Raw genomic sequence first — 27676 nt, forward strand, 5'->3', positions numbered from 1 at the left:
TTTTAAGTATCTGTCCAGCTACACCTACCAAGATGCCTACAGACACCAGTACGCCTCCGCGTCAGGCTCTATCAGGCTTGGACAAGAGGCGCTCGTCTATAAGCAGTCAGGTAAGGATGAGCTTGCATGTACACATTTCATGATATAAAAGGAAACCTGTATACAGGGTGCAATAACACTTCATTTCTCCTCCTAGTCCATGAGCTCACAGTCTCTTAGCCAGTCACTATCACAGCCAGTGCAGAAGCAAGCGGCTCCTGCCATCCACTTACAGACCGGGATAAGTCAGGTGAGCGAGAATGTTACTGCTATTCCTCATTTTTGAAAGAATAATCCCTAATTGGAGCTAATTTTTTTATTTAAATGGAGTGTATTTTCTTGTCTTTTTTAGACAACACTCCTGTGTTTTGCAGGGCCTGTGTTACCATAATTTGTACCAGTTATAACTTAAGCACATACTTGAAGGGAGCCTGTCATGGCAATTTGGGAAACTAAACCACCCACATGTCCTTATGGACCCCAGTGGTTTAGTGTCCCAATTTGCCTTTTGGCATTTTGTTCTCGCAGTAAAATAAAAAAACCTTTACTCTCCTCGCTCCCTTCAGCGGCTGCGCGATGCAGCAAGTGAAGCCGGCGTAGTACACCCCGGCTTCACTGCACAAGCGCCCTAGGTACAGCGTATGCACAGTGAAGCTGGGCATTATCCTGGCTTCAATAGTCTGATGTTTTTTCTTTTTATGGCACGTAGAGTCTTAAGAGAGGTCGATTTGGGACCTTAAACCAGAGGTCCATAAGGGCCTGTAGTTGGTTTAGAGTCCCAAATCGACCGGACAGGTCTTGGGTCCGCGATTTTGTAACAGAATTCTGTTTAAAATCTACAGCTCGACAGTTTGACAATAGCATGCAGAGAATGTGTTGCAGTGTACAATTGTGAAATATTGGGGCACATTTACTAAGAATGCGGGAAACTGCACCAAAAGTGCTCTGCCCGTGTATAATGCTGGGTGCCCCAGAAATCATGAATCTGGTGTTTCCCCGCACTGGCCCAACAGAATTCAGCAACTTTAACATAGGGCGTGTGACAGACTTTGCATGTTAAATCCAGCGCATGGTCCAACTGATCACCGGAACGCCCCCTAATTTGTGTCACATAATGCCTAGTGCAGCTGCACCACAAAAGGGTTACGCGGGACACAATAGTAGCGTGAACACTTTTTAAATACCGGTGCAAGCAGCTGACGCCTAAAAGAACGTGCAAAGCCCTTAGTAAATGTGACCTCGTTTATCATGGAGTCTATTTTTGGATGGGTGTGAGCTGTTGCCATTTTCTTAATGGTTTTCAGCCCATATTTCAGTTCACGGCACAGTTTGGCGCCATGAAGCACTTGAAGGATCAGTTGGAGCAAAGAACCCGCATCATAGAGGAGAACATTCACCGGCAGCAGGAGGAATTACGGAAGATTCAGGAGCAACTGCAGATGGTTCACGGTCAGGGATTTCAGGTACCTGCCTGTGTCTTTCTTTTCCAGTTCTTTTCCCATGTCACAGGGATTTTCCAGAGTCTGGGTGGAGACAAAAGAGACTATGCATTCTCTGGCCCTCTGGGTCTCTTTACTACTTCCGGTTTACAGGAAGCTCTGGGGGAGTCGCTAGACTTGCTTCATCTAGTGGATTTCCTCTTTGGACCATTTAGGTGACGTCCCCTGGTCTAGTGAGGCCAGGCCTCAATGTAAAAATGAACTTGTATGTATAATACCCATGAACGGTCACCTGGGCAGGGGATTTGTCATGCTGTCCTTCCTTATAGCCTTACAGAGAGGGATGCACATTGATATTCTCTTTATTACTAGGTCAGGTCAGTCATATGTTACATGTTATATATCACTTCTTATAGAGCATTATCTTCTTTAATTTTTTGAAGATGTTTCTGCAGCAATCCACCCCTGGCTTAAACTTTGGACCAGTGCAGGTGTCAACGGGGAACAGCTCAAACATGCAGCAGCTACCACAGCTGACCATGCAGGGCCAAGTCGTCCAGACTAACCAACTGCAGGGGGGTATGAACTCCATGGGGGCTCCTCATATGCTCCAGCAGCAGCCTCTACAAAACTCTAGCCAGGTACAATGTCTAGTAGCTCATGGTGATGTCATGTCTTGTTGTGTACTCCTCATCCCTGTGCTTACCTCCATTGTCTACACATTAAATTGTAGGTGAGGTAGTGACGTGGACTCAGATGTGTAGTCTACTGTCAGCAATCCAGAGTCTGTGCCTAGCTGTTCCTCTAAACAGACCTTCTCCTACTACAGGGCCAGCAAAATATACACGGAGGACATTCTCAGCCGACTTCTATGCCCACCCAAGCACCACTCTACAACACCATGGTGATCTCTCAACCATCCTCTGCCAGTATGATGCAAATGCCATCCAACATGCAGCAGAGTAGCCAGGGAGCTACTGTCACCACATTTCCTCAAGACAGACAAATCAGGCAAGTACTAAATAAAAGCGCTCTGGCCTTGTCCACTGCTCATGGTTGGCCACGTATAGAAATCTTTATCAGGGTAAGTGACCCTATTATTGTGCCTTATACTTATCAAGACTTGGTAGTTCCTGTGACATCCCTTATGGTCGATCGAGGAGGCCATGCACTCATTACTGTATACAAGCCCTCTCCATTATAACCACTTCTATTGGTGTAAGCGGTCTGCGGATGTCCTTGACACGCCACTACAATCCGAGATATGGGAGAAATTATCACATAGGGGACGTAAATACAGTAATGACTGCACGGCCTCCTCCATCCCCCTGGAAACCAGCAGGACATCACAGGGAGTCCTAACTCCTGTTGTCACGCGTTTCATTACCAACACACTTATCAGAGTAAGTGTGATATTAGTGACTCTAGTATTAGGGTCTTATATTTACCCTACCCATTTGATATCGATAGATGATCAATAAAAAAGATTTCCAAAATACTCCTTTAGATTCTTTAAAGCGTAACTGTAAAGTAATGATTTCACTAAATCATTACAGGGGGTCCCCAACTTAAAGACACCCGACTTACAGACAACCCATAGTTGCAGACAGACCCCTCTGACCTCTGGTGAAGCTCTCTGGATGTTACTATAGTCCCAGACTGCAATGATCAGCTGTAAGGTGTCTGTAATGAAGCTTTACTGATAAACTCCAATTGTCACTGGGGCCAAATTTATTTTTGTCTGGATCTACAATTATAAAATATACAGTTTCGACTTCAAATTCAACTTAAGAACAAGTTATGGCATTTTCTGTTCTGAAAGTGTTTGACCAAATTATTTCTCACTAGAGGTGAAGTGGGTGGAGACTAATATCTGCCTGTCTATGCCCTCAGGCTGAGGCCAGTTAGCTTGCCCACAGATCACATGTTGCCTTGTGTTCTCTCTAAAAGTAATTTACCATTAAATCAATTTAGTTTCCCACAAGTAAATCTTCTGAATGCTGCACAGTGCACATACAGGATGTATATAGTGACTGCAAACAAAGGCATATAGCCATAAGTCCAGCACAAAAAGGTGGAGAGGTAAAAGGATATTCTTTATTGTTCAAGGATTAAAAACCTCCATACAGGACATCACAGGCGGCGTCACAGACCGACGCGTTTCGACACAACAGTGTCTTTATCAAGGTCTAACACAAACACATATGGACTTACTATTTAAAGAGACCGTGTCCAAGAAGCTCCGCCCCGTGTCGCTGAGAAGCTGGTCACGTGACCGGAGCAGATTGGACCGGAGTCAAAAATAGATATAGTAAAACATCACATTATGATAAAAAACATCAGCAAGTTTGGCGAGATAACCATACGGAGAAGGATACAAATTTCGTATATGATAAGGCAAAATATTACTTAAAGCATCTGAAACAAAGCATTAGATATATCTTGTTAGTCAAGAGGACTGAAAGAGCATCACAGATCGACATGAATGACCAAAACGTGGAATGAGCTAATGTGTAGGTATGGACTGACATTTGTTAACATTTAACATTTATCAACATTTATCAACATTTGTCAACATTTGTCAACATTTGTCAACATTTGTCAACGTTTGTCAACGTTTGTCAACATTTGTCAACGTTTGTCAACATTTGCTAACATTTATCTGTGCCCATTTTAATATCTTAATATTATTTTAATATCTTAGTAGAATCGATCTCAGTAGCATAGAATGATGTCTTGTCTGGCATTAAGACCTTTGGGTATCCTCGTCTCTAGTGAAAAGATCCAGAAGGATTCCCTATTCAATAACTTTCTCTGATGGTCTCCACCCCTCTTAGGGCGGTTAACCCTTTCAATAGCCTGCCACGTGAAACCTGTGCAATCCCTATCATGTATATTCCTGAAGTGCCGTGAAACAGCAGATACATTAATTGAGTTGCCAGTGACATCGGACAAGTGTCGACGTAATCTAATTTTTAGCAGACCAGTGGTACAACCCACGTATTGGATCCTGCACACAGTGCACGAAATCACATAAACAACATATGTAGTGTTGCAATTAACATAGGATTTCATAGTGTACTGTTTGCCCGTAGAGTAAGAGGAAACTTGATTACCCTGTGTGAGGTAGGAACACATTTTACATACCCGATGCCCACATTTGTGATTACCTGGGTATGCAAGCCATGTCGGGGTTACACCAGTAATGTTTTGGTATAAGCTTGGGGAAAGTTGATTTCCTAAAGTAGGAGCCCTTTTTGGAATAAATGTGATGCCACCTTTAACTATATTATACAATTCTGGATCTCTTGTGAGAATAGGGAGATTTTTCTTAACAATGCCTTTTATAGCATTAAACTGCCTGCTGAATGGAGTGCTGAACGTAAGAGTGTTATCAGTCTGTGCCCCACTCCGAGTCCTCTTTTTACTGTCCCCATGCAGGAGTTCCCGTCTACTGACTGCCCCTATCCGATGTTCTGCCTGCCTGATAGTGTCAGGTTGGTAACCTCTCTCCTGTAACCTATTAGAGAGGGATAACATTTCTTGTTTGAGACATTCATCCTCCGAACAGTTTCTCTTGGTCCTAACCAATTCCCCATACGGGGACCAAGAGAAACTGTTCGGAGGATGAATGTCTCAAACAAGAAATGTTATCCCTCTCTAATAGGTTACAGGAGAGAGGTTACCAACCTGACACTATCAGGCAGGCAGAACATCGGATAGGGGCAGTCAGTAGACGGGAACTCCTGCATGGGGACAGTAAAAAGAGGACTCGGAGTGGGGCACAGACTGATAACACTCTTACGTTCAGCACTCCATTCAGCAGGCAGTTTAATGCTATAAAAGGCATTGTTAAGAAAAATCTCCCTATTCTCACAAGAGATCCAGAATTGTATAATATAGTTAAAGGTGGCATCACATTTATTCCAAAAAGGGCTCCTACTTTAGGAAATCAACTTTCCCCAAGCTTATACCAAAACATTACTGGTGTAACCCCGACATGGCTTGCATACCCAGGTAATCACAAATGTGGGCATCGGGTATGTAAAATGTGTTCCTACCTCACACAGGGTAATCAAGTTTCCTCTTACTCTACGGGCAAACAGTACACTATGAAATCCTATGTTAATTGCAACACTACATATGTTGTTTATGTGATTTCGTGCACTGTGTGCAGGATCCAATACGTGGGTTGTACCACTGGTCTGCTAAAAATTAGATTACGTCGACACTTGTCCGATGTCACTGGCAACTCAATTAATGTATCTGCTGTTTCACGGCACTTCAGGAATATACATGATAGGGATTGCACAGGTTTCACGTGGCAGGCTATTGAAAGGGTTAACCGCCCTAAGAGGGGTGGAGACCATCAGAGAAAGTTATTGAATAGGGAATCCTTCTGGATCTTTTCACTAGAGACGAGGATACCCAAAGGTCTTAATGCCAGACAAGACATCATTCTATGCTACTGAGATCGATTCTACTAAGATATTAAAATAATATTAAGATATTAAAATGGGCACAGATAAATGTTGACAAATGTTGACAAATGTTAACAAATGTTGACAAATGTTGACAAATGTTGATAAATGTTAACAAATGTTGATAAATGTTGACAAACGTTAACAAATGTTGACAAATGTTGACAAATGTTGATAAATGTTAACAAATGTTGATAAATGTTGACAAACGTTAACAAATGTTGGCAAATGTTGACAAATGTTAACAAATGTTAACAAATGTTGACAAATGTCAGTCCATACCTACACATTAGCTCATTCCACGTTTTGGTCATTCATGTCGATCTGTGATGCTCTTTCAGTCCTCTTGACTAACAAGATATATCTAATGCTTTGTTTCAGATGCTTTAAGTAATATTTTGCCTTATCATATACGAAATTTGTATCCTTCTCCGTATGGTTATCTCGCCAAACTTGCTGATGTTTTTTATCATAATGTGATGTTTTACTATATCTATTTTTGACTCCGGTCCAATCTGCTCCGGTCACGTGACCAGCTTCTCAGCGACACGGGGCGGAGCTTCTTGGACACGGTCTCTTTAAATAGTAAGTCCATATGTGTTTGTGTTAGACCTTGATAAAGACACTGTTGTGTCGAAACGCGTCGGTCTGTGACGCCGCCTGTGATGTCCTGTATGGAGGTTTTTAATCCTTGAACAATAAAGAATATCCTTTTACCTCTCCACCTTTTTGTGCTGGACTTATGGCTATATGCCTTTGTTTGCTGTGTCTACGGTCATGCTCCTGACCGCTCCGTGCACATTAGGACAAGAGGGGTCGTCCTCATTTGTGGTGTGAGCCGGGGCTGGAGGTACTTGTTACCGACTGCATACTTTTCCTTGTATATAGTGACTAACCTGGCAGCTTCCATCACATGGAGGAGCAGGGAACATGTAATGAGTGGAAGAAATCCTAAGTAAACCAGTTACATGAAGTCTAATAGCTGAGGGTGCAGCCAGATGCAGTTTTTGGAGCTAAAAGCAGGTGTGGATGATAATGGGTTGAGAAAAATAATTAAAAGGTGCTGCTACTCCATTCCTGGTTTGGGTATCAAAAACTGCATCTGAAAAACTGTGCACTGTGCAGATAAGGGTGCGACCACACATTCAAAGTGCCAACTGCAAGGTGGGGGAAGGGAGCAGCATGAGGTGTAGAGAGACAGAGCGTTGTAGAATCACAGATTGGGATGGAGAAACTGATCGGGAAGAGGGGAGATCTTGTACCTCACTATTCTGTGCAGGAGACATCTGTATCCACAGTCTATGAACACAACCAGCTCTGCTACATACACAGAGAGAGCTCTGTCACATGATATCCTTCTCTTTGAGCAGGGAGCAGAAGCCCCTCCCCTCCCATGAAACCGACTGATAAACAAGCTATAAACAAAGTACTGACTCCTGGGCTTATCAGCACATGGAGAGGAAGCAGCTCCTGCAGCAATGAGGTAATGTGAGGGGTATAGCAAGGAAACTCCAGGATATAGGTAACAAAGTTATTAGGCAAAGTTATTCTACAAAAACCTTTACAGTTACTCTTTAAAATATATGGTAATGCAGACTTGCCAATAAAAACAATGGGAGGATGATCACACCGTAGGATATCCGCTAAGTTTCATCACGTGAACATGCCCTAAATATAACTTAAAATTATTACAGGTTTTCACAAGCCCAGCAGATAGTAACCAAACTTGTGACCACACCGGTGGCTTGTGGAGCAGTCATGGTTCCAAGCACAATGTTTATGGGGCCGGTTATGACTGCGTACCCATCGTTTGCCACCCAGCAACAACAGCCACAGACCATTTCCATTACCCAGCAACAGCAGAGCCAGCAGGAGCAACCCCAGCAGCTACCCTCCGTGCAGCAGCAGCAAGCCCAAGCACAACTAGGCCAGCAGCCGCAGCAGTTCTTACAGGTATAATGGCCGAGGGGGTATATGAGGGACCTGAGCATTGCACTCGGCTGATCTCCCTGTGGAATAACCTCTCTGCTCTTTCTCCAGGCCTCCAGGCTCGTACACGGGAACCAGTCCGCTCAGCTCATTCTCTCGTCCTTTCCTGTGCAACAAGGCACTTTTGCACCATCTCACCAGCAGCAGTTAACTCGGCATAGGACTGACAGCATGAGCGATCCTTCTAAAGTCCAGCAGCTATAGGAAGGACTTATGCTGGACATTATGGACAGGAACATGGAAGTATCACAGGACAGTATTGGGACTGATGATCACTACTAAAGCAGCACGATGAATGTTTGGTACGAGATGGTGGAGTTCAGTGACTGATAGCAGTGTCGTGTGGCTCTGCCGTCATACAGACATGACTGATGGTCAGCGCCGGGGTGAATTTTCTCTCTTCCGGTATCCTTTGGTCCTAGAGATGCTTGCAAACAACTTTCCTCTCTTGTGCTCTGTTCTATTTTAAATGAATTTTACATTTTTAAACATGCCAAGCCATTTTTATTTTTTTTATCATAACTTGAGACTCTTGAACATCACATGTCTGGCACTGGGTCATGTTGGCTGTGGTACTGCTCATGGTTATAGATGCGAGTTGCTTTTGAACAATCTCATGACCAGGAGCAGGTACATTTCATCTTATTCTTCTATCAAAATGTATCCAGATGCTGGGGTGTTCTTTTTGCATGGCATCATTTTGAGGGCTTATCCAGGCACCCACTGTCCAAAGTGATCAGCCTCAGGATCTCCTCTGCAAATTCCACTATGTTCATAGGTCCTCTAATGCAGGTGTGAACACAACCTAATCAAATAGATTGTAGTGCAGGCTGGTTAAACGTTTGTGTAGGTTTGAGCATAGCTTTTTTATTTGAATAGAACCTCTTTCATTTAGTGACTTTTTATTGGCGTTGTATTGTGTTTTTATTTGTGCTTATTACTGGAGTGTCATTTTGCAGTGAGTTATTTAGGATGTACAGAAGTTATAGGGACACAGCATTGGTAGAGAACATTGTGCAGCATAACATCTAGGGACAATAAGAAAATAATAAACCACTTATACTCGCCTGTAGGTTTTAGCGTGTGTGCACTGTAGACCTCACCACCAACTGAGACATGGTGGGGTGAGAGGTGAGTATAAGTGGTTAATTTTCCTATAAGCTGTAGCCATATTTAAAAGTTTGTTTTTTAAATCCCAGACGACCCCTTTAAGGAGGACTTTTTACCACCTCCACCAACTTTAAAGGGTACCGAGTTGGAGTTTTTTGCGCTCTCTGCCACCACCGTACACTAGATGCTGTAATAAGCATGTTGGATACTAAAATTAATAACACTGATTGCTGTGAAAACATAGATGTCTTAAAATATAAGATAACAGCTGCACCAGAATCTGCTCCTATGAAGGGATGCAGAGAGTTGGAGATGGTGAAGGACCTCTGTGAGCATCGCACCTCCTCTATCTGTGACCTTCTGTGCACAGTTTCCCTCTCCGTACACTACATATGACTGACACTAATCCATTCCCTCTCCGTACACCACATACGACGGACACTAATACGTAGCGGCCTTTGTATACAGGTTTCGTACACCCACATGGCACATGACCATATCAGGAGCTTGCTGTGCATTGTACAGTATTCCTTCATTCAATAAACCTACTGTCTGGTCTTCAGGACACCTGATATGATTGTGTCTGTGATTCTGACTGTCCACTTTAGGCAATGGGACTCTGTTTACTGTACTTGAGCCCTGAAACTTCTCAGATTGGAAAAGTTCAGATTTATAACTTCTCCCTGATACATTTGGTGGATAAATTTTGTAGTCTGAGCAAATTAAGTTTCCTGAGCGACAGCCACATGAAGGGAAAGTCCTTGAGAGATGCAAAGGAACATCCTGTGAACTCTGAACTTGTATAACCACAAGCTGAGACGTCATGACCATAAAAGAAGCATTGTAAAAAGGCTTCTATTACAGATCTGTAGTAATTCGGATCTCTTTGAAAGCATTAGCGTGATGACATCTTATGCTGCACCTTAGTTTTCGATTGCGACTACATTGATACAGAACACTACACCTTCCCTGTCCCGCCCCATCCATTATATTTCTGCCTAAACAATGACTCTAGTTCTTCAAACCCTGTTGTCTCCATATTTGTTGTGTATGTCCAGCTCTTTGCAGGAATCTCTAGAACCAAAGATGAAACATAAGGTGGGGGATGACGGATCGCTCGTCATGTGACAGAGCCCATGCTGCATCAGCTATAATGTGTTTTTTTTTTTTTTTTTTTTTGGTAAACCACAGAACACTATTATAAAGGATGTTTTTGAGATTCCTTGTTGTATAGATGGTGTAAAATATTCTGTAAATATATACATATATATATGGATAATATAAAAATAACCCAGTTTTATATGCTGCATGGCCCTAGGTTTTTGTCTCTCTGAAGCGGATCTTTGACATGCCTCCCCACTGTCATCATATATATATATTGTTTTTTTACTTCTATATTTTGTGTCTTCTCATCTTCGTCCTGTGTGGTACTATGTCATACTTTGTGCGATGTTGTGGGGTAGGTTAGGATGCTTGTTGTGTGCATTTTCTTGTTTCGGGGGTAACTTATGAAAATATCAAAATGACAAAAAAGTATCTTACGCCATCCCTATTTTTAGAGTCGCTTTTACTACTATCCCTAAACTTGTACGGTTTTATCTGTTTTAATATTTTGAAAATTGCACTTTTTTTCTCCTGATGGTGTGAAAACCTTTACCTCTCAGATGCTATTTTTTGATGTATTTGGAGAGTTATTTTAATCACAGAGTTTTAAAATGCTACTTATAGAAAAAGTTCCGTTCTAGGAGTGATTTGCACAAAAGAAAAGAATTTATCTTCTATACATTTACAATCTATTTTTGGCGGCCCTCAGTGTCTGTGGAGGGCTGTAATCCAAACAATCAGCTAGGATCCTTCTATACAGTGCCTTGTTGTACTCAGATTCAGGGTATACCACACAAGATGGAGCACTTTCTGCATCTACCTTGTATCACATTATATCCTATGTGACCCAAGCCCATGAGTGTATAGCCTATAGCCTGGGACCACGATGTGTGAAAATATTGCCTGTCTATAAAAAATGCTTTGATGTATGAATATTTGCTTCTGCAGCTCAGAAATATGATAAAAGCTACAATAAATTTGACCAATTTCCCCATCATGTATCCCTACAAGCCTATTTATAACCCCAGACCTTTATGAGCACTAGCAGTCATGTTACATGTGAGGGAATATACTGTATATATACTGCACCCCTTTATATGATCTTTGTATGTACAAGCTGCCCTGGAAAGCAAACGTTATATCTGTCATAATATTCTATTGTTCTTATTGTATATCAATGCTAAAGGTAGAGGTTTCCTTACTGAATGCGTCAGACAAATCCTGCACAAAACAAAGGGGTTAATCTTCTGCTCCATCTTTTGGAGATTGTGGTTTTACATTGTTTCCTTAATTTGGTCTGAGATATACACTCCGTGTGCTTAACTTCTCATAACTGGACTGCGCAAACGGTACAGTCCAGTAATTCTAGGTTCAGTCAAGGAAATCCAACATGGAATGAGTTTCTTGGCCCACATTCTACTGGCCTTACTCCAGTCAAGGTGGGAGCACAGTGAGTACCCCCCACCCAAATCATCCATATGGGAGTTATGTTGAACTGCATAGTACAGTCATACCTGTCCTGTTTTTTTTTCCACTTCTCTGACCACCTAAGCATGGACATAGGACCAGATCTTGAATGGACCGTATCCTGGGTGGGCACAGGGTCCAGAGGGTGAGTGCTCTTCAACCCTCCACCTTCCATAGGCAGACATGCTGCTGCCCAACTCGTCACGGTGCGGTGATGCACTGTGTACTCACCATGCCATGACCTGATCGCAGATCCTGCGACCAGATCACTGCCCCCAGAGCGGCCGTGTGAATGATCCCCAAGGTGACTGAGATGGAGATACCCCTTTGCTTATTTGTCTGACTGCAAACAGAGCAGAAGGTCATTGCTACTCTATCCAGTTGTCTTACCGCCAGATACAGGATTATGAGGAGGAGTATTTTGGGGTTGGCTGAATTCCTAAAACACCCACACAAGTTATTAGGGAAGTTGTAGAGTAAGCTGGCTGTAAGACTGGATGAATGTTGCACTGCAGTGGATTCATGGCTACTAGGGATGAGCAGAACTGATCGTTGAGTTAGGCCGAGTGATGCGCACAGCCAATCTGGCAAATTGACACCCCTAGCAACGGCTATTATTGTACAGGGGTGTCCCCCAGGCCAATTATTGCCATGGCTAGGGGCGTCAATGCACCGGACTGGCTTTTCGGCCACAAATATGTCTGGGTCACACAGCCAAATGGGAAGGTCTGGTCCGCTCATCTCTAGGGACTACTTGTACCTTACAACCATGGATGATGGATGTAGTAATGTCAGGCCAACAAGCTTTGGGGCAGAGTGTTGTGAAGTCTATTTATAAATGAAATCTAGTATTGTTGAATGCATATCACCAGTTCTCTGGAATAAGACATCCATGGCCTGACGGAAGGATAACCAGTGTGTGTTATTGCTGGTTCAGTTATCATTTACATCACTGCTACCTCTCCATAGTGACATCACTGGGGAAACACCCAGAACATCGGCACCAGCCAATCACTGGCTGCCGCTGATATTCACTCCTGCTTAGTAAAATGATGTATCCCGCTGTGTGCATATAGTGGGATATTGCCAGTCTTCTACTATGAGGACATGTCTGGAATACGTGTGACGGATGAACGTGGCCCTGGTTGGGTTTGTTGGTAAATATGTGCGACTCACAAAAAGAGTTTCATGCAGTTACTACAACCTTGGGAAATAGTCCTAAATCATCCGCACTATATAGTTATTACTTGGACTATTGTATACCAAAACAGGCCCAAAATGATCTTACTGTTATCTTAGCTGATGTACACAAAATTGTGCTCAACTTATGTGGCCAGCAGCTTAAGATACGAATAGTAGACATAACACACTCTAGGCACCATTCACACGACCGGGAGCCCACTGCCCCCATAGCCTTGGGTAAGATCACGGTGCATGCAACGTGCCGACACTATAGAGCAGCCCCTGATCATGTTGTGGTAAAGCCAGTCTCTATGCTTGCGTCACTCAGGATGTGCATGAGCCCTAATCCATACAAGTACAGATTTATCATTTACTTAAATGGAATCTGTCAGCAGAAGCATGACTTTAGTGCTAAACTCTCCGCCTCCCTGACCTTCTACATAATATTTACATCTCACGTCAAAGTTTATTCTCTGGATGATGCGACCACACTTGACCATGAAGGAAACATGAGCTGGAAGGTTTTAATCTGCATGACAACATACTGGTAGTGGTTTATTAGGCCAAATTCTACTGATGGGTTCCCTTTAAAATTTGTCAGAACTCACATTCATCCCATATGGGTGTTAGTCTGGAAATATAAATGTGTTCAGATGAGTGCTGGGTTATGTGGGTGTACCTTCCACCCACCACACACTGGGGAGGGTGGGGGCACTTCATTGCATACATGTAAGTTTTCACATGGTCATTTAAGTTTTTTGCCTTTTCTCCAGGACACATCTCTTCCTTCCTAGTGGTCATATATTTTATTTTACTATAAATTTTCCTTATGTGGTGAGTCCCAGTTACAGAAGGTGGGAAGCCATTGTGTCTCCTTCCTTCTGGTACACCAGGGGTAGATGCTCTGATGAATAAGCATACTGTATACACTAAAGCCGTCATTTTTCTGATTGCACAAGAACATGTTCTGCTGCTTAAACACATTTGGAGGACTAAAGAATGTGTGTAGATATTCGGATGGGTCTTGCATTCTGTAAAGAAGTACTTGGTTATGGAAGGGATTGGCGTAGGTATTTCCCATATGCTTGTTTGCACATTCCCCCGCCCCCTTTGTTTGAGAGTCATACAGAAGTTATTAAGGTAGGGATGGGGCGTCTTGTTCTGTACACACGTATGTACATGTTTCACCCTTATTATATGACTTTTCATGCAGAACTTGCTGGTAAACGGACAGGATTCAGAACCAAAATAGTGTTCTGAAAACTCCACAAATTATCGAGCAAATTTATCCAAACTGTTCAGTTCACTTTGGTTGTCTTTTAGATGCCGTGTATGTTGTACTGTTTTTTTCCTAGGACATTAAATGTTTTAATTTTGTATAAAACTGTTTTTCTGTCTGGCCTTTTTAAGTGCATTCTTCTACCAAAGCCATTGAACAACTAATAATGATTTAAACTTTAGTATAAAAATTGAGAATGCAGTTCAACACAAAAACACCCATCCCGTACATTTGTAAGAAGTTTAGTTTGTTTCCTGGATCTCATGTAGCTGCACTCAAAGAAGCATCAATTGTGATAGATTTTCTTCCCAAGAAAAGGAGGAAGAAGTTTCCTTGAGCAGGAAACTCATTCATCTGGGCATTGACATTTTAATTCAATTCACCTGCCATATATATATATATATATATATCTTCAATTGTATATTATTAAAAGTGAGGATAATTTCCCATAAATATAGCCATGTTGTCCTCTGGATACGGTCCATTGTTGCCCTTGGATACGACCACTTCTGCTGGAGAGATTGCACAAAGAAACAAATATTTTCTGCATTATAAATGTCATGTAGTTACTGTATGGTCCACAGCGGCCTGTGGTAATGATTGCTGAATCCGGGTGGTCGGGCACCTCAATAGCATATGTGTGGTCACTGTTGGAAGAGGGTGGTGGTTGTATCCAGTGACAACTCTCTTCTGGGAAATTATCTTCACACAGCAATGGACATGACATATTTTTACATTGAGAGATCCCCATAGGATACTTTAACCCAAGGTAGTCTGATCAATCCTACCATATACTGCAGTATATAGCGTTTTTACACATGATCCGTTACAGTGATCAAGAGAGGAAAGAAACTAATAAAACTGTTCCACCTTCTCCCCAGGGTTTTCTGTTATATATGACAGCTGGAGACCGGTCCTGTTCCTGGGATCTCTCAGGGGAAACTGCAGCAACGCCAATTGATGTCACTGCATCCACACGGCTGTATGCCTGGCCGGGAATGGGTTAATATTTGGTTACACGACCATTTGAGGAAATTACTGCAAACATACAATATATAGAAGGAGATGAGAGAATACAAATCACCAACTACAGAGAGATATTTGTGGGTTGTAAGTAAGCAGCCCATCCACTGGATGTATGACCAGTCAGTGACCATGGTGGACCAGCACTAGAGAAGTGACCTACGAGAAGTCTGCTCCAACCTTTACTCAATACAGAGAGCACACCCCTAGTGTAAACTATCATTCTGGAATCTAAATGGAAGAGTTCTGCTGCTACCAAAACCACATACACTGGTTATGGGGGTTACAGAGATCTCCAGAGCGAATACCCAACACTGGGTACATATAACAAGTACTGTATTTTTCGGGACTATAAGGTGCACAAAAAATCCTTTGATTTTCTCAGAAATCAAAGATACGCCTTATATATGAACCGCACTTGCAGACAACAGCTGCCTTGAACTGTGCACAGCTCTGCCACCTGCTGGTCATTCATCCTTATAATCAGGTGCGCCTTATATATGAACCTAGACGTTTTAGCAGGCATTTATTGATGATGCGCCTTATAATCCGAAAAATACGGTACATGTAGAGTATAAATCAATTGTGGATGTTTGGACAATTCTGGGACCAATGATAAAGTGACCACTAAAGCATCTGCTGACCTGAGCTCAGACAGTCTGTACTTCTCCAAAGACACAAAAGACAAAAGGTATCACAAAATAGTTTAATAATTTACAGCAGGTGACATCACTTTTCATCAGTCCACATTATTTGTGCTGTGAGGAGAAATCTACTTCTGGCTCCAGTCTTCTCCATTCACATGACAGGACAAGATAGAACTAAGAATATGGGATGTTACACGTCTGAGGAGAGGGACCACACAGGGGACTACCGGCTGCTTAGCATTTACCCTTCCTTATAGTCACACGAGAGGACCTGACATGTTCCCCACACATAATACACATGGGGGAGATGTACCAAAAGTGTCAGAGCAGAACTGTTCTAGTTGCCCATGGCAACCAATTAGAGCTCAGCTTTTTATTTTCCTACAGCTGTTTATAAATTGGTTGCCATGGCCAAGTTTTGCTCAGACACTTAGGATAAATCTTCAAAGTTTTCTGATAAAGTTTATACTTACGGCACTTTGGCTTTCTCTAGAGAAGTTCTAGGTTTCACATACACACTGGGAAAATCGGGTATTATGTAGACCATTAATTTATTGGACCTCAGAAGTCAAAGGTTAAAACGATGGGTACAACTCATCTATCTGGATATTAAGATAAAATGCAGATTTACGTACAATTTAAAGAAAATTTACCATCAAAATACTTCTTCCATCTAATATCAACTTTTATAATTATGCTAATGAGCATGAAGCACTCTAGTAGGAGTGTCCAGAGCCCCTCAGCGATGTCTTTTCATTTGCTGTTACAATGAGCAGAGCAGTTCTCCCCTCATGCAGAGGGAGAGACATGTTCTGCTCATTGTAACAGACGGTAAAACTGCAGCAATGAAGGCCTCTGCAAGCTCATTAGCATAATTTTAAAAGCTGATTTTAGAACAGGGGTCTCGAACTCAATTTACCCAGGGAACGCTGGAGGTAGACTCTGGGTGAGGCTGGGACGCAAAGAAATTGATAAAACCCCACATTATTCTGCACTCCAAATGGCATTTTTTATTCTTTGGTTCTTTTTGGTCTACTTACTAAATATTCTTTTTTTTACCATTATTTTAGACCCTCAAGGGTACTTTAACCCTGCAGGGTCTGATTGATAATATTATATACAGTATTGCAGTTTACAGTAATATTACCGATGATCTCTAATAGCCTGCCATCTTCTGGCTATTAGAGATCATTACACATGGCAAGCCTACAAGGGAGGGGGCCTACAAGACGGGGCCCAGAAAAATGGTAAGTCAGGCGGGTGTCAGCTGTATTATACAGCCAACACCCCCGGTGTATGGAGAGGGCTCATCCTGTGAACTCTCTCCATAACCCCATCACCCCCACCCCCCGCAGCACGTTGTTATAGTAGGTCCCGATGCGCGAAGGGGTTAAACTTTGATATTGAGTTAGGGCCCACAAACTATTGTCCTGAGTGCAGAGCTTGAGGACTGAGGCCGGTGAGAACATATCAGAAGATTACCACAGTAATGGTGGATCTATGAGGAAGTGTCCCTGGTTCATCATGATGGATTCGATGGTGGATTTCCTTTAAGTAGCTATTTCAGCAGTTTTTTGTGACCAATGTGAAAACACCTTCATCCGTTTCCAATCACGTTTCAAGAAAAAAAAATACTGGTGGAGATTTACCAAGCAAAATGCAACCGGATCCTGGAATAATATGCACCAAAATCCTCTATACAAGCCATTACGCCTTCAGATGCTTCTCCTCACATTCTCCAGGAGGGGGAGACATAAATACAAAACATATTCTAAGACAGGATTGCATTACAATCAGAAAATTCTGACAAAGCCTTTGTGTCAATGGGGCGAGATTTCGGCTGATGCGACAAATACAGATAATAATACAGGTAAACCTGGCATAAAGGAGACAGAGCTGCTCCACACAGTGACCATTACATGCCCTGTAATCTCAGCTATTTGGCGATATACAAAACATTTCAGGTTTCATTTAACCATTTTGATGATACAAACAAAATTTTAAAAAAAAGTTTTTATTTTTTTTTATACATAGATTTATTTTAAATTCACATTCAGGAGCCAGGACTTCCCGTTGTTATCCCTTCAGAACAGACATTGTGTCAAATATTGACAACTTCAATATACGGGATACTGTGCCTGCACATGGCACTATAGTGACGTGGAGACGGCACTACTACACCTCTCATTTCTACAAGTCAAGCAAGACCCGTCCCGCCTGCTTTTATACCTGTACTTTGAGAGTCCGAGTTGTGAAATTATAAGTTGACGCTACATCTGTAAATAAGGCTGCACTAAACCAGAGGAAAAAAACAAAAAACATGTCACCACGCAGTCAATACCTTAGAGACAAAACACAAAAATAGCCCCCGCCATCTGTACAGTGGACGTCTCCCAGTCTCTACCTTTGTACATTATATACACAACTACAGTACAAAAAGGAGTCTCTTTCCACATTATGAATTTCTTAAAGGAAAAAAAAAAAAATTGCTAAAAACCAGAATCTGGACTTATAAATAAAGCGGAGAAAGCAAAAGCGAGGAACACTATTCCACCGATGATGGTCACTGCAAAACAAGAGGGAAAAGACACAGGTTAAGGACTGCATGGATACAGCTCCTCATCCAGTATAACTAACTGAGCCACAAGGGGACTGCTTAAAGGGGCACGTTCTAGGAACCAACCAGTGATAAAGGATTGGGGTGTCAGTGGGTACAACATGTGCTGCCCTTGCCAATCTCCTCAAATGATGGATACAGCGAGATTCCCCCTTCCTTAATCACATGCACAGCCTTTGTATGCTGCTATGCTTGGGAAGCAGACAGAGGAAAATAAATTAACTGAACATTTTCTGACATACAGACAGACAGCAAAAGTAAGTGAACCCTTTGGCATTACCTTCAGTGGTACAGTTCCCATCTGTATACCACTGACCCTTTGCCATTGGGCTTCAAGGACCCCCAGCCTGAAAGTGGTTCTTGAAGTCCCAGAGTATTTATTTTTTTTCTAGCGTGATATCTCTCTCTCTCTCCCTCTCTATAAACATGAAATATACCATCAAAACCAAGCATGGATAAACCGGAAACACTTGCTCATATTTCCAGACACCATGACAGTGGTCATCTTATATTTGTTATCCAGGGCTTCCTTTCTTTTAAAAGCAACTTTTAAAATTATGTTTATGAGAAATTTAAGCGGCCTGGTTTATTAGGTTGATTTTGATGGTAGATTTTTAGGATATCTACCACCAGAGTGAAGGAATGTATGCAGATGAGCCCGACGGGCTCCAGGCTCCATAAACTCCTATGAAGCCTGGATCCCCTCAGGCTCATTTGCATGCATGCCTTTATCCTGGTGGTAGATGCCCTTTAAATTGTTTATTGTTGATGGAGGGGAAAAAAAACAAAAAAAAAACTAGCTTGTAAGGCACTTGACTTTCTATCAGACCTCCAGGGAGACTTAAAATAACATTCCAGTCTGTATGAAACAGGTTAGGAGGATCCCCAGCAGGTTGATTATTTTTTCCTAAAGTGCTCAAAGTACGGCCCTATGCACACGTCCCCATGGTGGCAGCCGTGAGCTAGACATGCATTGCATATGGGCACGGTGAGAATACTTTTGACTCACCGTGTTGGAGTCGGGCGGCTTCCCAATGGAGAGGAGAGGGATAAGCTGTGCTCACCCCCTCCTTCTCCAGCCGGTTTGCGGCTCACAGCATGGGGCCTAACGAAAATATATCAAGTTGTTACTTACCGGTACGAACAGAAATCTTCTGTGCAATCATTCTTCCCCCAATAACCGCTAACCCAGTGCATAGACAATGTCCTATAGTACCACCGACAGCAACGCCAAATGGATCCTGCAGGAGGAGAGACCATGAAATCACAGTTTACAAGTAAGAAAAATTAGGAGGAAAAAAAAATAAGGCAACCAGTTTAGCACACGACACCGAAGTTCAATTGTCTAGAGATGTGGGGAATAGCAATAATACTGATTAAGACCATGTTCATCAGATAGGTGGTCTTAGAGGATGAATGAGGCAGCAGCGTGCAGCTGAGGGTCTGTAAGAGGGAATAAGTATAGCACATGGGAGACATAAGAAGTACAGCGCTGAAACACGGGGACATAAGTAGCAAGGATCTCCTGAGGTTCAAAAAAAACCTGAAGTTTCCAAAAATTTATCAGAGGATAACAGGCTATAGAACAAAATATATGGCCATCGACAGGATAAGATTATTGGAAGTTCTAGCACCCCTGCAGGGTAACATCTGGGCACCTGTATGTACACCAGTAGTGGACCTCTGCTATAATATAATACTGTTATATATAACACCTAGTACAGGACTCCCCATCATACAACCAATGTGTACAGCGACTATTAAGAAAACATATCCACCTCTCTGGCGGCCAGGACTATAGTAGTAAGCTGGGAGCGATCCCCCCACTCCGCCAGGAAGGTCAAAGTGAACGCCTGGACAAATATCGGGGAGATGAACTGCATCCATCGTTGTTTGGGAACTGCTGGGCCAACTCCACTTTCCACATCATTCGGGCCGTTTAGGAGTTTCGTTCTCTGGAGCTGAAGAAAAAAAAAGAAAAGCACGTGAATATTTGAGAACAGATAAGAATTTAGCTAAATCTTAGCTCAGCCATTGCTATGGAAGTATCCTTCTACACATGGGCACAAGCTTTTGTGGTTCTCATCCAGTAATATCTGAACATCTATATTTCCACATGGAGCAGGATTAATACCTCTTCATCTTTTCTTTTGATTTCAGCTTGAACTTCTTCCAACTCCTCTTGACCTTCGTCTGGACTCATCTTCAACCCTTCCCGTAACATGCGAATGCCAAATATGGCAAAAAGAGCAGTGGATACATAATAGGTGTAAACCCTGGGGATGACCGTGGTGGCGTATCCGAACAACACTGAGGAAGGGAACATGAAAAGTGGGTTACAAGTAACAGCAGCACATACAGCTAGTCATGCAGTGACATCACACAAAGGCTACCTGATAAACAAGTCATCAGTCCTAAGGCCAGCATGGCCCCGGCCAGGACCGTCAGCCGGTTATAGCGCATTGCCATGATGGCGGCAATAAAGAAGGTCTTGTCTCCCAGCTCAGACACAATGATGACAGATATGGCGGCCACAAAGGCGTGGATGAAGCCCAGGTTTGTATTGGGGCCAAAGTCTGCATTCCCGACAAGTACAGCAGGGGGCTGGCTGGGGATCTTCTGTGGAGACAAAGAAATACAACGTGTAAGAGGTTGTGGGAAGAGGTTCTAGAATGTGGTTAGACGTCCACCATGTGCACAATATATTCACTACACATAGGACATGGCACCGCTTTCTAGGAACATTGTCAGATATGCAGGTCCATAAATCCAGCTGAACCGTGATCCCTCATGTCACTAGTCCCAGCAGTGACATCACCAATGTATGGCAGGCTGACCCAGAGATGTGTGAGGGCTGATAGCAGGACATGACAATAGACACTACGGTATTCAGTAATCTGCTTTACATTGCAAGAAACGCTGTATAAACTGAAGACAAAACAAGCGCTAAACCAAGACACAAAGTTTACAGATAGGAAAACTGGGGATGTCTCTATACCTTTGTCATGATAGACCTTTATTGACAATTGCAGCTAAATCTACACGCAAAGGCCCTGTTCAGACAGACTTATGCCACTGTATAAATAAGATTATGTACACACCAAGTATCATATTCAGCATCGCTTACCAGATCATGCTCACATCATGGAAAGCACCCTGTACTGCATGCTGTAATACACTTAAAGGGGTTGGCCACTTCACTTCATGTTTTTGTAATGTTACCAATATACAGCTTAATAGTTCTGCTCCGCTTTCTTGATATGTAACGTCAAGCCTCCTGTTATTTACCTCATCAGCCGTCAGTCCATAAAATGGCCGCAGTGGAGAGTCATGTGATCTCTACATGTCCAGGAGCAATCGCCCTTCCAGGACCTTATGATCGTGTTCATGAATAAGATCAGAAGGTCCAGGAATGGTCATTGGTCATGGACAGTTCGAGTTCATATGACCTTCCATCTGCAGCCATTCTGCGTTATATTACAAGAAAGTGAAACACAACGGTTACTTGATGTATATTGGTAACTTACCTACATCCTGCCCCGACACAGATTACAGAAAAAAAATTAAACTGGCCAAAGTAAATCTATACAAGAATAGTCTTTAAGTGATGATAACCCCTCCGGACACTACATGTGCCTAGCTATCACAGTACTGTACTGCTCCAATAATAAGCATTACGTCTAGGCAAGGGACAAGCCCCAGGATATAGGGAACATAAGAGGAGGCCTCATTAACTACAGTAAATGTACAGCAGCCTCGTCCTGCAGGGGGTGCAGGTCCTACAAGATGATCCGGTTACTGAAGCGGCTGCCCTGCTAGATGTGGAGGAGATACAGGCAGCAGAGCAAACAGTGATAAGCTCTAATCACATCTGGCAGCGTCACCCACATGAAGAAATATCCCTTTTATGACCAGTATATGACCAGGACATTCACTAAGAGGTCATGACACGACAGGAACACTGCACTGCTTAAAGGGGAACCGGGCAGAGGGGTAGACTCCCTCTACAGAAGGAAACCACTGGCTCCAGAGTAGTTGTTACCGGACAAAAACTTAGAGGTTAATGTCATAGACTGGCAAAGCCAACACTTTTCTTTTAGGGTCCAAAACCGCGAGAATCATTCATATGCCCAATACATCACGGCATAGAGGGGGTGCTCCCCCCCCCCCCCCCCAATGTATTACCCTCTGTTATCAGCCTCTCCCCTAAGAGTCCTTCAGTGAATTCCTGACCCGGCTGAGTACACATCACATACACAATGCCACGTCCTTAGATTACAGGTCCTGCAGACGCCCTGCCTGCATATAACACCAGTATAAAGCGGGATTCTAGCTCCCTGGCATAGCGTGGCACATGTACTTATCCCCACTAATAATCAGATGACATCTCCCTGGAATGAGGAAGTTCTGCTGCTCCTCACGTGACGTCTCGTATTACACAATGTGGATTGTTATCTATACAACGGATTCTATGAGACTTGAAACGCTTATACAGGAGGTGTATCCCTTATCCACACTTACAAGTTAGTGTCTGACCGCTAGGACCCTCAGTGATCATGTCATGTGACATTGTAGGACCACAAGTCACCTCTCAGAGGCGCCAGTGGTTTATCTCTCACTTTCATTATACCCCTAGCCGCTATGCATGCACCAGAGAGGAATATCATGTGATGCAACCTGCTCTGACTTTGCATTTCAGGGGAGAAATAATGAAAGTGTCTGGACTGTACCACAGAGGATCTCCGCAGGAGGGAAGAGCACCAACTCTATTGGTGCTCCTCCCACACAGCTATTACTAATTATTCCAGCTACACAGTTATAATAATGGAGTTGAGAATGTCTAATGTCCCCTAATGATTTTTTTGGGAAAATATAATTACACCGTCCCCCTGCAGGCAGAAATGGTACAGTCTCTAGCTGCCCATGTGATGCTCTCCTGATGCCGAATCATGGCAAAGAGAGTTTTCTGGCTGTGAACAAGTATGGGATAGCGAAAATCAGACAAAAAAATGTTGCTTTCAGAGCCCCCTCCTTACTACAGTGACCTGAGCTGCTCCTTCACATGTGACCCTTTAAGAGATGTGATCAGACTAGTCCAAATTCAATAGAGAAGTGGTTACAATTGCAAAAGACTTGCTCTCCCCCTCCTCCAGCAAAACATTGTAACCAAAACTTCAGTAAAAAAAAACTTCATGTTGTGGAACAGGCACCATACACCAGGTTGTGGGCCTACTGCCCAGGCTGTGGTACCATAATGTGAGAGGAATGCTATCCCAGCACAAGATAAGCCTCTTAAAGGGGTTGTCATGGAGAGGCACCGTTATCCTGCTATCAACCAATTACTTCATGTACGGCTTCCAAAACTAAGAGCCTGAGCCCCAGCCTCACATTCCACTGACCTGGTAACATTACTATGGATGACTGACCTGGTAACATTACTATGGATGACTGACCTGGTAACATTACTATGGATGACTGACCTGGTAACATTACTATGGATGACTGACCTGGTAACATTACTATGGATGACTGACCTGGTAACATTACTATGGATGACTGACCTGGTAACATTACTATGGATGACTGACCTGGTAACATTACTATGGATGACTGACCTGGTAACATTACTATGGATGACTGACCTGGTAACATTACTATGGATGACTGACCTGGTAACATTACTATGGATGACTGACCTGGTAACATTACTATGGATGACTGACCTGGTAACATTACTATGGATGACTGACCTGGTAACATTACTATGGATGACTGACCTGGTAACATTACTATGGATGACTGACCTGGTAACATTACTATGGATGACTGACCTGGTAACATTACTATGGATGACTGACCTGGTAACATTACTATGGATGACTGACCTGGTAACATTACTATGGATGACTGACCTGGTAACATTACTATGGATGACTGACCTGGTAACATTACTATGGATGACTGACCTGGTATATACATGGAAGGAGGATCTGGACATAAACCAGTAATTAGAAGATATCAGAAGAAACGTGGAAGAGACGCAAACTTGTATCCAGGTCCACAGGGATACATTTACTAGGATCTCATCACATCTGAATGCATAGAGGTTGCTTGTGTATGGGGGAGGGTGCGGGTAGAGATATCTATCAGATTTCACCCTCCAGCTCGAGGACATCATGTCACCTGGTCATCACACCAGTGTTATACTGACATTATAGAGAATATGGACGGTACAACTCCCTAAGAGTAGCATCATTGTTTCCCCAATGCCCTGGCAGTGAGTACAAAACTATTTCCCAACTGGGATCAATAAAGTTTTCTTGTACTGTATCAGCTACGGTGCATATTCCTTATTCAAGAAATGGAACACACCATCTGCGGGAGTAATTCATATGGAATTTAAGATTTCATGCACAAGTATTAATGGTGCGTGGACACCGCCACATGATCACAATGACCGGTCTAAGGTCAGTGACATATGATCATGGTCGGTCTGTGAAGAACAGGACTCCAAGCATCATAGCGATACAAGGAGCCCCTGATTATAATACAGCCTGCTGTTGTGTGCTGGAAGTGGGACTCCTTGTATCATAGATCACTCGGAGTCCCATCCTCTACACTGTGGTCGGTCCATGAAATCCTGCCAGGACGTGGTCCGTGGTGCCCAAGCAGGGAGTGCGCTGCCGGCCTTACGGCTATGATGGCGGCAGATCGCTCAGTCTTGGATCCATACATGGACGGAGCCAAGTTTTAGAGTTATATCTGTGGCCCCCTGACTTCAGAGCAGAAATAATAGTACTAACGGATCGCTCTCTCTTGTGCATGTGGGAAGTTCAAAACTGCATCATGGGAACACAACACAGAGAACAGCATAGACTCCATAGAGCAGTGGTGGCGAACCGGCGGCACTCAGAGCCCTTTCTGTGGGCACCCGGGCCATTGCCCCAGCACACCAGACAGGACTCAAAGAATCTTCCTGCAGTTCCAAGCAACTTAAAAGATACTGCTTTCAGTCATATTTTGATACTTACTTCGCTACTTGGGAGTGTAGGAAGAGGGGGAATGAATAGACAGGGCCGAATTATCTTTGGAGGACCTTCTGCTGGCCCCACGATTCTCTGTGTACAGAGGGACACTGGAAAGAAGCTAAAATGATGCAAATTTTCCATCTTTCTACTGTGTTACTGTCCTCAGGAGGCCAATATGATTGTTGAAGAACAGGGAGCAGTAAGTTACTGCTTTAATTTTTGGTTAGCACCTCGCGATAAATAAGGGGGGTTTTGGGTGTCTTTTTGGGCACTCAGCCGCTAAAAGGTTCGCCATCACTGCCATAACATGCTGCGATCCCTATTATGTGAACCACCAGGAGCTCAGGCGTGTACTGCTATATGGTCTCTACAAACGTGATGTATGTGCAGTGTGAATATACCCTTAGCAACATGCCATATATTTACATATAGTGTGCGGTTTCTACACACGAGGTGTATATGGGTGTGAACAGGGGTCTAGCGCAGTGATGGTGATGAGGCATAATGGAATGGACATATACATAAATACAAGCGGCCTGACCTCTGCGCGGGGCAGCACCTCAGGTCTCTGGGGCAGCGGGGGCTCCCGGTTGCGGTGGGTGCCGTCGTCCTCCTGGATGGCCAGGACCAGGCCGGGCAGCTGCAGGGCGCACAGGCCGATGATGAGCAGGGCCGGCCTCCAGGTGCCGGGCTGCGGGCGCTCCATGCTCGGTGCGGGCCGGGAGCTCGGGGGTCAATGCTGGAACTTGCTATCCGATGTCCCCGTCCAGCCGGTTCTCCCTGTCTCCACACCGAGCTCACAGGGCCCGCCCCTCTGCCATCGTCAGCGGCAGAAAGACCTGACCGCTCCAGCTGAGACGACGAGATGAGCCAGTCCGCCACCCATTGGTCAGAAGCATCCTGGAGGAAGTGCGTCATCATGCGCACAGTATACTCTGAGGAGGGGAGGCGCCATATTTTGGAAGGGCTATAGGGAATCGTATATATAACGTGCTACAACAAAATGGCTGCGAATAAGCAGACATCAAAAGGCTTAGATGTTTTACATCTAGTGTCCAAGGATTACTAACCGGGGCTCTGCATGTGACCGCACTATGGATGGCGAGATGGGTCAATATAATAGTATCTCTGAACTTCTCCAGGAGAAAAACTTCTGCACTCCCCCTATGTGGATGGTTATGTGATAGAGACTGAACGCTAGCGCCCCCAGTGGTGAAGTCGGGAGATGTGTACAAACAGGGGGAATGTTATATGTATTAATAATAATAATAATAATAATCTTTATTTATATAGCACCATCAAATTCCGTAGCGCTTTAAAAAACATAGGGGACATATACATATATATTACATTACAAAGAACAAACAGTCATAGGGAACAATAGGAGTGAGGGCCCTGCTCACAAGAGCTTACAGTCTATGAGGATGAGGGGGTGACACAAGAGGTTGTATAATGGCCAGCCATTCTTTATAAGGGAACAATATAAAATAATTTACTAAACAACGATGTTGCTGCTTGAACCAGCCATCAGCCGCCATCTTATTTACAGGGTCCTAGGTGAAGAAGACTGCAGAGAAGCCTGAAGCTCTGTATCTGCTGTTTGTCGGATAACAGACGGGAGGAGGACATAGGATGGATTAGTAAATGTATTAGGCTACATTCACACGATGTATGCCCGCTGTACCGTAGTACGGCGGGCATACATCGGCGCTGCGGAGAGGAGGAGGGGGATGAGCGCTGCTCACCCTGCCCCTCTCCATAGGCGCACGGCGCCGTATCACGGGAAAAGATGGGACGTGCACCGTACCGCTCCTGTACAGGGCCGTGAGCCCATAGAAGTGTATGGGGGACGTATATCGGCCGTATATACTTCCCCCATACATGTATGTGAATGTTGCCTTAGTCAGATATGGAGACAAATTCTATCCATGATAGTGTGGAGTGTGTGTACAGTGTAATAAACTACAGCATGTATTTCCTATTATAACCATAACAAAGAGGTTTCTGCTTTCTCATATCTTTCATTCCAGCTCTCAAAACTGTTTTTTCTCCTCCTACTTTTGTGGTCATTAAATAAAACCTACCATTTGCTTGCATGCATTGTGGAGCAAACATACCTTGAGAATGCTGTTGCTACACTGATGCAGAAACATATCTTGTTTAATCCCTGAACTAAGTGGTTTTGCTGAAAAAACAATTATAAAATTCAGGACCTTGGGAAAGCTGGGTGCACTGTTTGCTGTACATAAACACATTACTTCTACATACACA

General features: G+C 43.5%; 2 protein-coding genes across 5 annotated transcripts in view; one reads left to right on the forward strand and one right to left on the reverse strand.

The window, feature by feature from the left end:
- Window positions 1–11156, forward strand: part of CLOCK (clock circadian regulator) — a 46817-nt gene extending 35661 nt beyond the window's left edge. For 2 of the 4 annotated variants that reach the window (XM_072124194.1, XM_072124171.1), the window contains 7 exons: window positions 19–110; window positions 197–289; window positions 1344–1502; window positions 1922–2119; window positions 2308–2489; window positions 7654–7912; window positions 8000–11156. In XM_072124194.1, coding sequence (XP_071980295.1) covers window positions 19–110; window positions 197–289; window positions 1344–1502; window positions 1922–2119; window positions 2308–2489; window positions 7654–7912; window positions 8000–8152 — 1136 coding nt within the window. In that variant the 3' untranslated portion in view covers window positions 8153–11156. The remainder of the gene's footprint in view (window positions 1–18; window positions 111–196; window positions 290–1343; window positions 1503–1921; window positions 2120–2307; window positions 2490–7653; window positions 7913–7999) is intronic. The other 2 variants (XM_072124188.1, XM_072124178.1) reach the window with 2 other exon arrangements.
- A 4644-nt stretch (window positions 11157–15800) lies between these two features.
- On the reverse strand, window positions 15801–26314 carry TMEM165 (transmembrane protein 165). Its single transcript, XM_072124206.1, has 6 exons — window positions 25947–26314; window positions 20771–20996; window positions 20512–20687; window positions 20156–20338; window positions 19513–19618; window positions 15801–18326 (listed from the first exon to the last, which is right to left on the reverse strand). The coding sequence occupies exons 1-6, from the start codon at window positions 26109–26111 to the stop codon at window positions 18250–18252; spliced, it is 933 nt and encodes a 310-aa protein (XP_071980307.1). The 5' UTR covers window positions 26112–26314; the 3' UTR covers window positions 15801–18249.
- Window positions 26315–27676: the final 1362 nt, after the last annotated feature.

The sequence above is a fragment of the Engystomops pustulosus genome, chromosome 1 (assembly GCF_040894005.1).
Source record: "Engystomops pustulosus chromosome 1, aEngPut4.maternal, whole genome shotgun sequence".
In the NCBI taxonomy this organism is placed as follows: domain Eukaryota; kingdom Metazoa; phylum Chordata; class Amphibia; order Anura; family Leptodactylidae; genus Engystomops; species Engystomops pustulosus.